This window comes from Poeciliopsis prolifica, unplaced genomic scaffold, assembly GCF_027474105.1.
Source record: "Poeciliopsis prolifica strain line A6 unplaced genomic scaffold, Auburn_PproV2 SCAFFOLD042, whole genome shotgun sequence".
In the NCBI taxonomy this organism is placed as follows: Eukaryota; Metazoa; Chordata; class Actinopteri; order Cyprinodontiformes; family Poeciliidae; genus Poeciliopsis; species Poeciliopsis prolifica.
The window spans coordinates 3,366,620-3,381,425 of record NW_026562417.1 but is presented as its reverse complement, the minus strand read 5'-3'; the positions used below and the strand labels follow the sequence as shown (position 1 = coordinate 3,381,425).

The following is a 14,806-nucleotide window of genomic DNA, read 5'->3' as shown; positions in this document are numbered from 1 at the left end:
AATGAGAAACGCCAACACCAAAGACTGACACCCTGACTGACCAATGGGATAACCAGAACATTATGTTTACAACAACCCCCATTCTCCCTACAAGGCGACTGTTTTGGTGAGTTGAGAAAAGTTCATTGAAGTCTTTTGACGGCTTTTAAATCGCTGAATTTGAGAAGACGTAACAGAGTCGAACATATATACGTCTAAACTCGGAACAGGGGTAAAAACACGAAGCTGTCAGCGCTCGTTTCGTGCTGCAAAAGCGGTTTCACAGCTCGCTCCCGTAAAGCTCTCATTGTTGACGTTGTTTTGTTGCGCTGCGTTTTACGCAACAGGACGTCTTGGCCATTTAACTCGGCCGAGTCATTGTTTCACCTTCCGAAAACCTCTCTCGACCCGGACTGAGCTCGAATGTAACGTTTTTTTTTGGTCTTTCATCGACGTGACGGTGTTTCGCTGCACTTTCCTTTGAAGTCGTACAAAACGTAAAGACTTCGACATTTCTGGCGTTTTTTTTTTTTCCGTTTTTTTTTTCTTCTTTTTGACAACTGGCAGTGTTCCGCCATTCTGCCTCGCCTGAATGCCTTCAACCGAGTTCATTACGTTGCTTTCCAATTGTTATTTAAAGCGGAGGTTCTCCGTCCTTCTCTGTACCGAATGAATGGACTTCAAACGCGCACGCGCGCTGGACCTGAACGTTTATAAACAAGGCGCCGTCACAGGACAATATAGTGATGTAACAGGTAGAAGCGAAACAGGCTCTGTTGCTGTTTACGATTTATGTCACTCAAACCACAAATAAACACTAAGACTGATGCCATATATAATATATATATATATATATATATATATATATATATATATATATATATATATATATATATAAGCAGGCCCATTATAAACTTGCTCTAAACTCTGCGTTTCAGTGACGTCATCATGGTTTGGGAGGTGAAAAATCCACCTCTTCCATCAAAGGACTCCCATGATTGCGACATGCAGCAGGCTGACCATCAGACTCAGTGCACAGGTAGCTAGCCATATATATTGAACACAACACAGTAAGTAATAGCAGATTATATTAAACAAACACACAAAAATAATAATTTAACGTCGAAGTAAATATTCCTGCATAAGAAGCTGGTTAAATAACACAACTGGACAACATTAAAAAGGAAAATTGGGGGGAAAAAATGTTAAATTTAGAGGCGATATGAATAAAAATTCTAGACTAACACTATAAATTAATGAAATGAAGAATAAACAAAGTTATTGTTTTTGTTTTTTTGTTGTTTTTTAATGATGAGATCTAAAGTAAAAGTGACTTAGACACAATTACTAAATTTCAAGTAAAAACCAAGCTAGAAGTGTCAGTTTTTAATCTACTTTTACAAACATTAACACTGAAGGTTGCCTCGGGCCTTCGGTGAGTAATAAATGAATGACACCTCACAGTGAAGTTTCGCTTTAGCTTTCGGTTTCAGTACTTTCCCAGAAGACCTGAGTCGTCTGGAAGGAAACCAGTGAAAGAGCCTCATTAATGCTCAGTTCCATGAGCAGCTCTAATCCTCAGCTTTCTTTTCTCTGCTTCCTTCAGGAAGAATGAGCGCCGACGAGGACCAGGCTCACGATCCGCTACGCTGTGACGAACCCTTCCTCTCCTCCCCCGGCATCCCCACCAGCGACAGCTTCATGGAATATGGTGGCTAACATATGAGCAGCGACATAGCTGCTTCTTTTATTTTTCTTTTTGTTCTTGTTGCTTTTTTTTTTTGGAGTAACTCAAATGTGTGGCTTGCTCTTCCCAGACGACCTGCCGGACCTCCAGGAGGTTCGGGAGGAGCTAACGGCGGCGCCAGTTTACCAGGTGGAGCTCGGTGTGTCGCACCTGGAGCGGCTCCAGCCTCCAGAGACGCTCTGGCTCACACAGCTGGCTCACATCGCCACGGGGCCCCAGAGCCCGCTGCTACAGGACCTGCCTCACAGCAGGTGGGCGCTCAGCTCCACACCAGAAATAGGAACTTACTCCACGAGTAGCAACACATCCGAATAGGGCTTATGATCATTAATTAATTATGAATTCTTCAGGCAATCACTGCAGCCAGCTGCGTTGTTCACTGCTTTCATCAAGTACCAAATGGTGGATATTTTCCAATCTATATGGTAAATCAATGATGTGAAAATAGGCATTTGACAAGTTATCCGCATTTGTTTAATGGCTCTTTCCAAGTGTCAAAACGTTTTATGATCTGCAGCTGAACAGTGAGCAGCTATTTAGACAAGCTGTAAAAAAGTGACTAGAGTATTTTTGGCACTCTTAATGGGGCATTTAAAACACAAGCTGGTATGAAACGTCTTTGCAGGTTTCGCCAACGCGAATATGAGGCTTTTTACGATCTCGTAAAAAAGTCATGACACTGTAGTTTTTTAAGACTTTCATTAGAGTAATTTAAGACCTGGTTCATGACAAAAATGTAACATAGTAGTAAAACTGTGTAAAATGTTTTACCTAGTTTGCTAACCCAAAATCATAGAGGTTACATGATATGGGTTGGAAAGAGAAGTGAGCCAGCGGTACCGACATTCATCGTCGAGTCAGCTGGCAGTAATTTACGCTTACCAATGATGCGTGCAACAAAAAGCTAACTAGCTAGCTGGCAAGGGCATATTAGCAGCTGGTTAGCGACAGCCTTGAGTCAAAGAACACAATGAAGGGGTTGGCACGCAACAAACTGTTGCCGGAGAGAAAGTCTAATAACAAAAATGAACTACATGGAATATGAGGTGAAATAGTCTCGCCATGACAAAATTTAAGACCTACGATTAATATATTTAAGTCCAGCTTACATTTTTCAGAATTATTTTAAGACCTTAAGTTTAGAGACATTAATTTAAGACTTTTTAAGGGCGCATGTAAACTTTAGCTCCAGTAGATTCTTTGGAGAACATCTACATCATGTGAATCAAAGCACCGTTGTTATTAGACTGTGTGGTTGGACACTTTTAGCTCGTCCGCAGTCTGCGTCCCCAGCACCAGCAGCGATCTACACACCTACGCCCGTCCTCCGCCGACTCTCCCGATCAGCTCGTCGCCCTCTAGAGTTCACAGCAGGGAGCGACATCGCAGCAGGGTAAAGCCAAGCTTTATTTACGTTTTGTAATCGGAATTCTTATTCCTTGTTGTGATTGGTGCTAATTGTGCCTGATGGCGGTTTTGTATGTCCAGACGAGCAGCGAGTGTGGCTCTGCCGTGTCCACCAGGTCCTCCCTGTCGGACGATGAGGACATGGGCTGGAGTTTCTCCTGTCCACCCACAGTCTGGCACTGCTTTCTAAAAGGTAGATCTGTGAACAGAACAGTCCTGGGGAGAAGGGTGTGTTCTTCAAAAGGGTTTAAAGTTTAACCCAAAGAAGTCAACTCGAGACCCAAATGTCTCGAGTTAGGAAAAAGTAATTAGGTATTCCACATTCGATTTCCCCATTTTCCTTCCTGTGATTGTGTCAATGACTGTGAAGTTCCTGAATGTGCACAATTATAGTACAAGCGAGCGCACACACAAACTCGCGTTTCCCTGAACTAAAGTCATACAAGTTGAACGTTTTTGCTCCTCTCCAATCAGGAACTCGCCTGCGTTTTCACAGCGGCTCATGTGTGGACTGGCAGGATGTTGAGGACATGGGGTCTGGTGAAGAAGAACGTGCCGATGAGGAGCGTTCAAGATTCCTGAAGGTACAATACCTGTCATAGACACCTCTCTTAACTATTATTAACTCCATTATCTTTTGGTTTTTCTGCCAGTACATCAAATTAGATGCAGAGAGAACTTTGGACAATTAGCCCTTATTTGGTACGTTGTTTCCACTGAGAGATATGGAACGCCATTTTATAGTGAGGCATAGTCAGGATGAAATCTCCATTCCCTGTTGGATTCTCACTGGGCAGATGGGGTTAAACCCAAATGCCTGACATTGTGTCACACTACAAACATCTATGTCTAGTTCTCGTATCAGGGCTTTTCAGTCCCAATCAATAGACCATGCGTGATGACAGCCTAGCTAAGGTGGTATAGAAACGGTGGAGCTACAACTTTCAACTGAAGTGGACCCAGGTGTGGAATGGTTTGGTTGTATGAGCCACTTTTATAATGAAACAAACTAGTGTACCAAACTGTACTGACCCATGCCATACCACTCAGTAGAAACGAGGCACAAAATGAATGGAACATCCTGTCTTGTACAGAGTTATGGCTCTGAGGGCCTGCAGCTGGTTGAGCACGAAGAAACTGTGTCCTGTGGTCAGGCTGTCTTGCAGCTAACCTTTGACCCCGGCGTATTCGGACATACGCCAATTACGGCCTGGTGCCAACTGGATCACCCTTTCTACGTCAAAAACAAAGGTACCAGCACGGGTAACCAACAGTACCAGTGGTGTCTACCAAAGACATCATTGTTCAAGCGCTTTCCTTTCTCTCAGGATGGTCCTCGTTTTACCCAAGCTTGACTGTGGTGCATTATGGGATACCGTGCTATGAAATGGAAGTGGGCGATATGTGCCTGCCTCCTGGACACCGGGATGCTAAGCATACGGATGATTCGCTGGTGTTTGACACATTTAGAAGGTAAAGCAGACTTTTATATTTTGGCATATTGCAGTCTACTCTAGGAGTGAACTTCTATGAGTTTAAAGGGGCTTTGGCAAGCATAGTAAAACAACATGAGCTACTTAGCATTAGCATCGACCGGCCTGAAAGTGTGCTTCTTCTGCAGTTATGACTTCACTCCTCTGGACTCCTCCGCCGTTTACCTTCTGAGCAGCATGGCCAGACGCCGACATGCCTCACAGTCCAGCGGAGGCGCCGTTTCTCCCGACAGAGACACAATGCGAGGTCTGGTAATTCTTAATGTTTTGAGATCAGGCCCAACTTTTAACTCAGACATGTTAATATGATGATTTCTGCCACACAATGTAATGAGACACTGTTTACTGCATTCCAGATAGCCACAGTCCCAGCCATTCCCTTTCCAAACATCAAAAGCCGGCTAAAGCTAAAGCTAAAGCGCAAGCTAGCAGCAGTGCCTCGCCCAATAAGTGCAAGCGGCCAATGAATGCCTTCATGCTGTTCGCCAAGAAGTTCAGAGTGGAGTACACGCAGATGTATCCCGGCAAAGATAACAGGTGGGCGGAGCCACACGACCTTTGTTTTGACGTTGAGGCTCACAAAAATTCTTATGCCTGTAGACTTCAGCCTCAGCTTGGTATTTTCTGGGTCTCATTGCATTTTATTGAGGGGTATCAGAACAAAAGCACGAGGGGTAATACACTTTTGGGATTTTTACGTGGAAAAACAAAGTAGAAATAAATCCCCTTCTACGTTCTACTCTGAGCCGGTCTTGATGAAATACATTTGAGTTTGTGGCAGCAACATGTGAAAGCTACAAGTTAGAGATGCTGTGAATGGGCGCCGCGTGTGCTCATGCGTGTGGTCATGCGTGTGCTCATGCGTGTGCTCATGCTTGTGCGTCTGTGCCACAGGGCCATCAGCGTCCTCCTGGGCGAGCAGTGGAAGAAATTGCGAAGCGAGGAACGCCGCATGTTCACCCAGCAGGCCAAGGCGCTCGCCGATGAGCAGAAGAGACTCAACCCCGATTGCTGGAAACGCAAAAGAACCAACTCCGTAAGGCCACTCCCACACTCACAGCGCCACCTAATGCTTGGCTGACCTACGTCTGATTCACCTCTTGTGTTTTTTTTTTTTTTCCCCCAACAGGGCTGCCAAGGAAATCAAAGCTGAACTGACCAAGCATGTGGGAGCACACGCAGTCAGAGAAAAAAGGATTCAGTACCACATCCTGTGTGGAGCTTATGTGTTTATGAGATTTTCATTAATCTCAGAACAAAGTAAGCATTCAAAGCATGTTTTACAAAACAGAAGTTCCTACAGAGGGGTGCGGCATCTCCCCGAACCGCAGGTTTCAACTCTTGAGTGGCGTTCATCAATTCACAAAATGTGATCTCATGAAAACAGAGAGACTGTGGGTATTTCTCAGCACCTCTCTTTATGCTTGAACCAGGTGGAGGATGTGGTGCTGTAGCATTTTAGCCAAAGCAGTGTAGCCAATTTCTCTCAAATCTATGCCATAAAATAGGATATATGCAATTTATTTTCTTGCCTGTACTATTTGTATTTAAACTATGTTTTATTGCACACAAATATAGGATATGTATTTAGTGTTAGCTTATTTTATCCTTGCTTTAATGCAGCTTTAGTGCATAATGTTCATCTACCACACAGATTTACACCAAATGTAGCATTAATTCATTAACACTTAAAGGGATGGCTGGGGATTTTTAGACCAAGGTTCTGCTGGAGAGTTGGAAGCAGTTAATATCTTACCTACAACAGATAACACGCTTCATTTAGTGTGAGACAACATCAGCTGATCTCAGAGACTAATGCTAATGTCTAGTCTGAGGGCCCAGAAGAACTCCAATCTCCAAAAGGCCTTGAACATGTAGTCTATCTTTCCACTGATTGGCTGTTTTAAAGAACCCGGTTATTATTATTTACACTGATAATTGATCTTGGATGCGGTGCGCCACCTATTGTCGTCCCACACGAAACACAGCAGTTTGACTGAAAGTGATATAAAAGTAAAACAGAATAAACAGTGAAAATATGAGGGGTTTTTTATTTAAAAGGAAAGTTATTGTATTGTAGTGTTAATTTTTGAAAGTACATTTTAAATTAGCTTTAGCCATAGCATTTGGACTAAAATGGGGTGAATTTCAGTCACATTCAGGTCATTTTAGTTTGGCTGTAGCATTAGTCAACTTATATTTGACCATAAGTATCAGGATCTACAATATGAAGTCATAGAGGAATGCATTTTGAAGAACCTCTATGATTTTGGGAGCATCAACTCTTTACTGAGGTGAAATATTTAATGTGAATTGAATTCACATGGTGAACTTTGCCTTACACAGACAGCCCTACTCCCCTCCAGCTGTTAGCTTTAGCCTCCAATGCCAAGAAATTCACCTTTCAACTCAAGAAAGACACCAAAAGGTGAGACATTAGCTGCTCCTAACGCTTCAACAGAACCTCACATCAGCTGTCTCCTTAAGGTTTTCGTATAAAAGGTGACGTGTCTTGTTTTTTTCCAGTGTAAGTGAGCAACAGTTCTGTTTGAACTCCTCAAACATTATGACGCATTACGATATCTTTTGAGTGCATTTCTCTTTCCATCAAACATCTGCAGAGCCAGACTTTAAAGCTGCACGTCCAACACAAGAGCGCCGGTGCAGAGAATAAGCAAAACTGACACTGAATCCTGCAGGGGACCTTCAAAAGAAACGCTTTACTTCTCAGTGTTTTATGTTTTGTTTTTACAAGTTCCAACCAAAATCACGGCGACGCCACACATTTACACCAAGTCCATCGTCACCTTTATGTTCTATTCTGTTTGAATTCCTGTGAGTGGTTTTTGTATTTTGTATATCTCTAGTCACTGTCAGGAAATTACAGTGAACTCTTTGTATAAGACATAAAAAAAAAGCAATAACTGGATTTACATGCCCTCTTTACCAAATTTGTTGTTCCAGTGAAACCAGAGGCCAATTAATTTCGCCTGAATTTTCAATTTAAAGAAAACGAATTAGTGGATAATGAGACATCTAAATAAAGGAATGAACATAAAATCAACTAACATATTCGCCCATTAGCCCAGCTGGGTTTAACTTGTGATAGAATTAAATATATATTTTTTTTATATATAATCGAGAAGAATAATTTAGAAAATAAAATAATTGTGTACAAGTGCTACAAATAAGACATTTACTTTAGAACACATATTCAGACTATCTTAAAAACCTGCATTAAAATAGCATTTATGAAACCATAAGTCTTAAAATATTTTTGACTCGATTGGAACTCCTTAGGAGGGTGTGTGAAAATCCACTTCCCGCGCAGAGGGTGACATCATTCATCCTCTCGCCGCACAGCAAGGGTCATTCTTAATGCACTTTATCTTCCGAGACTGCTACAGTATGTGTCATGACGAATATTAAGACTATTGCAGAGAAAAGTATATTTTTGTGGTTTGAATTCATCTTTAACCTCTTGTGTCGGATGACCTCACGTTTTGTTCACGCCGTGGCGTCACGTACAGCTCAATCAGGGGGGAGATGGTGTCATGTAAATCATGAGTAAATAAAAGGCATGATAAACCTCCTGTTTGTGGCTGGGTTTGTTTTTGTGTTCAAGTCGAATTTTTGCTCCACTGCTGTTAATGCGTTTACATGAGGATATTCTAATTACAAGCTTTGTTTTCACAGTAAGGGCACATTACCTCTCCACGCCTCTAGTTGGTGCTAGGTTTTTTTTAGTTAGTCCGCATACACGCTGCAAACGCAACAAAACTCGACCACTTTCACCAGAAACTGCTGTCGCGTAAACAGGGCCTTCAACTGACTGAAACACAAATCAATCAGAGTCAAAACTTTTGAAACAAATCTTTTAATTTTATGGTTTGACATAAACACTTCCCCAGTTTGTTTTTTTTTAGCTGGAGGTCAAAGGTGAAAGACACAAAGCTGCTACAATAATCAAGAGGGATAAAAACATTCTCCAGAACGTTCAATTAAAACTGTAGTCATAATCAACATTTCCAGGCTAAGTTCATCAAATAGAATCCACAATGGAAACAGCTAGAAAAATCAGCTTGTGTAGTAAAATAGAAAACTATATAAAGGTACAGTATAAACATACAGTAATTTGGCCTTGAAAGGGGTATTTACATGCAGAAGGTGAGACGAATCAGGATCACAGTCAGTTCAGAAAGTCAGCGACGTTCCTGCATCTTTACAAAAGCGCAACAGTCGTAGCAGGTTTCCGCGGGACCTGCTGGAATACTTAGTTACTTTGTTCAATTTGGGTTTTTTTGTTTTTGTTTTGCTTAAAGTCGAAGAGAAATGTTTTATTTTTTTTTAAATCGGTCTCAGGTTCTCGCCGCTACTTGTGCTGCTTGGATTTCTCTTGAAGTGCTCAGCAGGCCGAGTCACAGCGGAGTACGTGTTGAAACGAACCAAAAGAGGTTTAATGTACAGTAATGTGATTTACAAAAGGCACTGGCAAGGAGACAAAGTAAGCAAAAAACAAAGTGCAGCTGATGTCGTATCTGCCGTGTCGTGATTTCTGCTCGTCTCATTTCTACAGCGTCAGTCTGCTAAAAACCCGACGGAGAAAAACTGATTTGCAAAAGAAAAGTAACAGGGAATGGAAAGATTTACAGGATACACTTGGAACCAGAAGTTGCTAAATGCCACGAAAATAGTAAAATATGCCAGATTTTATTTGTTTTAAATTGCAAGCATACACACATTTCTTCATCATTTGGCAGCATTGCCTCTGAACTGTTTGGTCGTTTGCATTAGTCTGGCCCATTTCTGTCAGATGTCAAAGGAAATAAAGTTATGGTTCAGTGTATGTAAACTTCTGGTTTCAAGTATATAAATCTTCACATTTCTCTAATCTCTCTTGTTCGGTTAAATGCACAACAGCAGATAGAAAAGTCTTTTTGTGTGAGTTTTTTTTTTTGATGAAAACAAAATAGATAAATTTGCCCAGTCGAATCATTTCAAAACCTTTTCCACCTTTAATATAACATGAAGGAAAAACCGAAGGGCACGCCATGAAAGGCTTTGTGCTTCTCTAACTCAAAATCAACAAAACTGAAGAAACTGAACAAGTTGAACTTTTTCTGAGAAAGTGACAAAAATGTCTAGAATAACATTCTCCATGTAAAGTTGAATCACTTGAACAACCACACGGTTTGAGGAATTTCCAAAACTTTTTAAATGACTAAAATATCTTCTTTGTTTTTTCAAAGATTAGAAAAAACCCACATTTGGACATAAGTTTGGTTACCTAGTTGTGTAAGTATATTTAAATCCTTAAGCACAGCGGGGGGCAGAAGCACGTTTTGATTTAATCCAGCATTCAGTCAAATATGAAAAAACTGAAATTTTGAAAAGTTTTGCATTTCTGACAGTCTTCAATCCAAATTTCTGTATCACTTCAGAAAACAAAACAAAAAATCTGTATAACAAAAGAATGACTTCACAGAAAGAAAAAAAAAATGTTTTGGACCAAGCAAGAGCATAGAATGATGTTTGACAGAAACCATTTGTGTTGCCAAATCAACATTTGATTGGCAGACGTCAAATTAAAAGGTGGAAAAAGTTTTGAGGTCGTTTCTCGTCGTCTCATTTCTTAAAATTATAACCAGCATCAGTTTAGATAGAACAGGTAGTGAAGCTGTTTTTGGTTACCAATCTGTGACCGGCCTCTTTATCAAACGACGGCGAATCACCATTTAAAAAGAAACCGTCCTGTTTAGATGCTGCTAAACACTCAGCAGCATAAAAAACAGCGACGGCAGCCTCAACATTTAGAGAATTCAAACAGCATGGCTTCCTTTTCAATACTTTCATATCTCACTCCGACAAAGTCCGGATCAAATACACCCAGAGAGAATCCGGTGAGAAAAACAAAGTTTAACACAACATGATGTCACTGCAGATCTTTTCATGATAGTTTTTTTAAAATGTGTGTATTAGGCCTCTGTTAATTCAAGTTTGACTGAAACTGTTGGTTCAAGTTTTGGCTGGTTGCCACTCAACATTACAACTGTGTCGTGACCTTTGACCTGCGTTGTGTCTTCGAAACATGTCAATGCTACGATCAGAACTTTTGGATTAACTGCAGTATTTTATCTGCCACATGGGGTGACTTTTTTTTTCTGTTGCTTTCAAGGCATAAGCAAAACCAAAACATAAACATTTCAACCTATTAATTTATTATCCATGATTATTAAAAGAAACTTTAGGGTTAAGGTCGACAACAAAATCAGTAAAATCATCACTTTCCATTGGTGCATCATGACATGATGAACTGCTGTGCTCCGTTTTCAGATTATGAAATATGTAAAAATAAAAAATGTTTAATAAATGAGCATTTTAAATAGCAAACGGCTTTTTAGATGTTGCTGGATTTCCATCTCCCTGTGATGAGCTGTTACTGTTTTTGAACGACAGCTGAAGAGTATTATAATAAACTGTTAGATTTGACCAAGTGGACATTAAAGCATTATGATGCTCACTTTCCACAGCCATGATTGGCCCAGCCATCCATCCCATCCCAGCACATGGGAGTGTGGGCGGGGCTACATGAGCGACTCCAGGCTCTCTGTGGCGTTGGACTGGCCCAGCGGTACCGACCCGTTCGTCTCCGGACTCTGCAGGGCTCGCTGGTCCTCCTGGCTGCTCACCAGGCTCAGCATGGCTCGGTACAGATACTGGTACTGCTCCTGTGGGTTGGTTGGGAAAAATCACAGCTTCTTACGTAACAAAAGTAACCAAAAATAATGTCGATTTTTAGATTGATCTATTTATTTTGTGCACAAACATGTAAATTCCATTAATTGTTTATGTTCTGGTATCAGTAAAGTTTAGGACAACTGTTTCTCAAACTGTGGTCCCCAGGCCACTGATGGTCCGCTGGTGCCCCCTAGTGGTTCTTAATGTACTGCATGTGAATAACTGTATTTACTGCAACGTCAGCTCAAAGTGTGCCGCTATGTTGGCTTACAAAAGGATTGTGTTTAAAAACAATAATGGATGATTGGCTAAAGACAATGAGTCGCTCAAGTGAAATTGCACTCAGCTCATCGCCGCTCCAGTACTTACAATGTCATTGAAAACGCCAGGTCTCATGAGGTTGGTCATCCGGGCCACCATGTAGACGTCCACGGCTCCCTCCTCCTCCAGCTGGCTGAACAGGGTGCTGAGGGCACAGAACAGCCCTGATGTAGCTCCTCCCAACCTGCACGCAAACACACATTTAGTTCCTTAAAGGAGTCCGACCGTTTGGGAATCCTCTCCGTGTTTTACTCACGGATCGTGAACGACTACGGGTTTCTGTGAGTGTCTGCTGCGCTCTCTGACGATGCTGATGAGGTCGAAGCTGTTTCTGATGGGACTGTCTGGGTTAGGCCAGCAGGGGGTGCTGTACTGACGTACGTGTAAGATGCAATTGTTCTGGGGGGGGATGGAAGTATGGACACTGCATCAGGAATCATTCTATTGGAGGATTTGATAGTAACGTGTGTGAGAGTCTATCACCTGAGGAGACTGCATTGTAAAATCCTGCACAAAAACTCTCTCATCATTGGTCAGATGTACAAGCTCCTCCCCCGTGTGAGACACGGTGAATCCATCAAATCTTAGTGGCAGGTCTTTACTAGGCCAGTAGACACAGCAGTCCCTCTTTTCATTCTAGAAAAAACAAATAAATAAATGCAGCTGGATTAATGGAACTCATTTAGTCCAGAAGGCAGAGTGTGAGCAGGTCCCACCTGATTGTGTGTGTCCGGCAGACAGATGACTGTGTGTGAGTTGTGCTCCCAGATCATTCTCCAGAAATCCTCCACAGTGCTGCTCAGAGGAGTCTGACTCACGATGAAATCTTTACAGCAGTGGTGTCCCTGTAAAAACAGGAGCAGCAACACTGAAGAACTCCGGAGGGTTTTAAAAACAGCAACTAACAGAGAGACGTTTAGAGAAACACCAGGGCTTTACTGACATTCGGAGGTCAAAACGCCACGGTATTACGGCCAAAATTAAAACTACAGCACCCTCAGCGGTGGCTACTCCCCTCTCATAGGCAGCTATATCTTTTCTGAAGCTAGCTACTGATCTGCTCTTTGATCGGCCAACGCTGGTAACTGAGTGACCAGCGCTGGCAGATCAGAAAGAGAAGACTCATCTGTGTTAGCATCGGAGAGGCTAATGATTAGCATACTAAGGCTAGTTACCCACTGGATTGCCTACTTCCTGTGTCCCTTAGCATTGGATAGGCTGGTGGTAGCCTAGGCTCAGTTACAAGTGAGTTGGAGGAATGCCAGATGTTAAGTTTGTAATATTATATCATGTAAACATTAGTACAATCCTGTTTTACACCAACTGATCCACAGTAAGATGCCACTTCAGCTCCTAATACCAAAGCAGAACTAACATTGCTACTCATACTGCAACTCTTCAGAATAATCCTCCTAAATATTACACAAGACAAACAAGTGTTAAAGTAACAGTAAAAAGTCACTTACAGTCACATAGGAGGCATTGATGTAGCCAGAGGAGTTGGATTCTGAAGCTGCCAGAGAGACTCTTGATCTCTCCACTAGACAATAACAGAAGCATAAGTTCACAGGAAACCAAAATGTTTTGCTTGATTGATCTTTTACATGATTTTGACATGTATCCACTTTAAACATCATCATAGCTGCAAACTCTCACTGTTCTGAAGTGAGACTGAAGCTTGTCTTTCAGGTTTCACTCTGCCCAGATCAATTTCACTCCACAGAAGCAAACTGTCAACCATGCAAAACATGGATTCTACACTGCTGCTTGGTCTCACAGATCCCACCTGGGCTTTTGTTCTTTTTCCAATGGTACATCACAAATATCACCATATTACATCCAACTATGGTTACTGGACAATGTGGCGGTACACATGGGGTCTTCTAAGTCTAGTTTACCAGGCATCAGGGCTCTTGCTCTGTTCCTCTCAGCATTGCCATCCTTCAGGGCAGTGCTGTAGTCTGCGTGCTTTGCCTGACGCTGACTTATCAGCTGCAAGGTCAAGAGGAACAGTCAGCTTCAGAACGATTGCTTAGAACCGATGGAAAAGGAATCAAATTAAGGCCCCACCTTGAACTGTTTATCCATGCGCGTTCTTCCTGTGGCACTTGGGATCAGGAGCTCAGAGACGTAATTGTGGAGAAGGTCAGAGGTGACTGACGTGTCCCGACTCAGGATGGCCTCCACCAGAGCGTCATGGATGAACACGTACTGCTCCTGGGAAATATGGAGGAACAATGAAACTGAAGGTTTGGAACTTTGTTGTAACGGGCAGCTTGGTGTTTAATGCTGTGTTTTAAATCTCAGACATTTACACCAACAAAGGATGACCTTCGGGTAAGCTGACATTGTCAGCCTGAGTCACCCTGTCACAAGTGTGTGTTTACACCTGACACATTTGGTCTGCTTTAAACAGAGCAGAATATTTCCCCTATTGGTCCGGTGCAAGCGTGAATACACTCAAGCATATCCTGGTGTGGCTCAAACAACCAAAACCACCTGAAAAAATGGGTCAAGGTCCGACCCAAACAAGCTCTGCGGTTGGCGTCTCTTGTGCAGACAGACCTGCATCAAGACCAACCAACAGCAGGACACATGGGCCGCCGTTGCTGGGGATCATGCGTTATCCATTCATTGTTCCTAACACTACTACTGCATGGATTGCCCTGAACAAACAAGCGGACCAAAGCTGGATTCCCTAACCCCCTGATGTAAATATACCTTTAATCTCACTCTAAGCTATGCTGTGCGCACAGATGAACACAGCATAGCTGAAAGTTTGAAACTGAAAGTGAAACTGACAGCTTGACCTACATTCTGATAAGTTTGGCCAACAATTATCTGGCCACTTGGAGCATTCAAAGAACCTTGAAATGTTGTTGCCAGATAGACAATTGATCTTAAAACATGAAAAAATACCCTAATGTCAATGAAAAAAGCAGCCCAACGTCATGAAGCAGCAGAAAACAGGATTTCACAACCTTGTGACAGGATATGACAGGACATGATGCTTCACAAAATCATCTTACTGTCCTAACATTGAAAGCATTCATAGGCAGGAAAGAGCATCACCAGATGCTTAATATTAAGGGATTATGTGGTGGAGTTTGACTGATTTTAC

The 14,806-nt window shown here is 42.1% G+C and overlaps 2 protein-coding genes across 5 annotated transcripts in view; one reads left to right on the top strand and one right to left on the bottom strand.

Moving 5' to 3' along the window:
- Positions 1–75: 75 nt before the first annotated feature.
- Positions 76–8,282, top strand: LOC129376089 (HMG box-containing protein 1-like). Of its 2 annotated transcripts, XM_055055542.1 has the most exons (13): positions 76–106; positions 918–1,018; positions 1,586–1,690; positions 1,797–1,977; positions 2,996–3,119; positions 3,215–3,326; positions 3,608–3,717; positions 4,228–4,384; positions 4,462–4,606; positions 4,755–4,873; positions 4,983–5,163; positions 5,521–5,662; positions 5,756–8,282. In XM_055055542.1, exons 2-13 carry the CDS (start codon positions 928–930, stop codon positions 5,777–5,779), a joined length of 1,491 nt encoding a protein of 496 aa, XP_054911517.1. In that variant the 5' UTR covers positions 76–106; positions 918–927; the 3' UTR covers positions 5,780–8,282. The 2 variants fall into 2 exon arrangements, with proteins under 2 accessions (XP_054911517.1, XP_054911518.1); XM_055055543.1 differs by lacking the exon at positions 918–1,018 and having other exon boundaries at positions 84–106; positions 5,756–8,281.
- Positions 8,283–8,487: 205 nt separating this feature from the next.
- The window catches only part of ptprz1b (protein tyrosine phosphatase receptor type Z1b), a 57,132-nt gene continuing 50,813 nt past the window's right edge, over positions 8,488–14,806 (bottom strand). For all 3 annotated transcript variants that reach the window (XM_055055538.1, XM_055055540.1, XM_055055539.1), the window contains 8 exons: positions 13,756–13,902; positions 13,584–13,677; positions 13,152–13,225; positions 12,402–12,530; positions 12,169–12,321; positions 11,942–12,084; positions 11,734–11,869; positions 8,488–11,354 (listed from right to left, as the gene is read on the bottom strand). In XM_055055538.1, the coding sequence (XP_054911513.1) occupies positions 11,211–11,354; positions 11,734–11,869; positions 11,942–12,084; positions 12,169–12,321; positions 12,402–12,530; positions 13,152–13,225; positions 13,584–13,677; positions 13,756–13,902 (1,020 nt within the window). In that variant the 3' untranslated portion in view covers positions 8,488–11,210. The remainder of the gene's footprint in view (positions 11,355–11,733; positions 11,870–11,941; positions 12,085–12,168; positions 12,322–12,401; positions 12,531–13,151; positions 13,226–13,583; positions 13,678–13,755; positions 13,903–14,806) is intronic.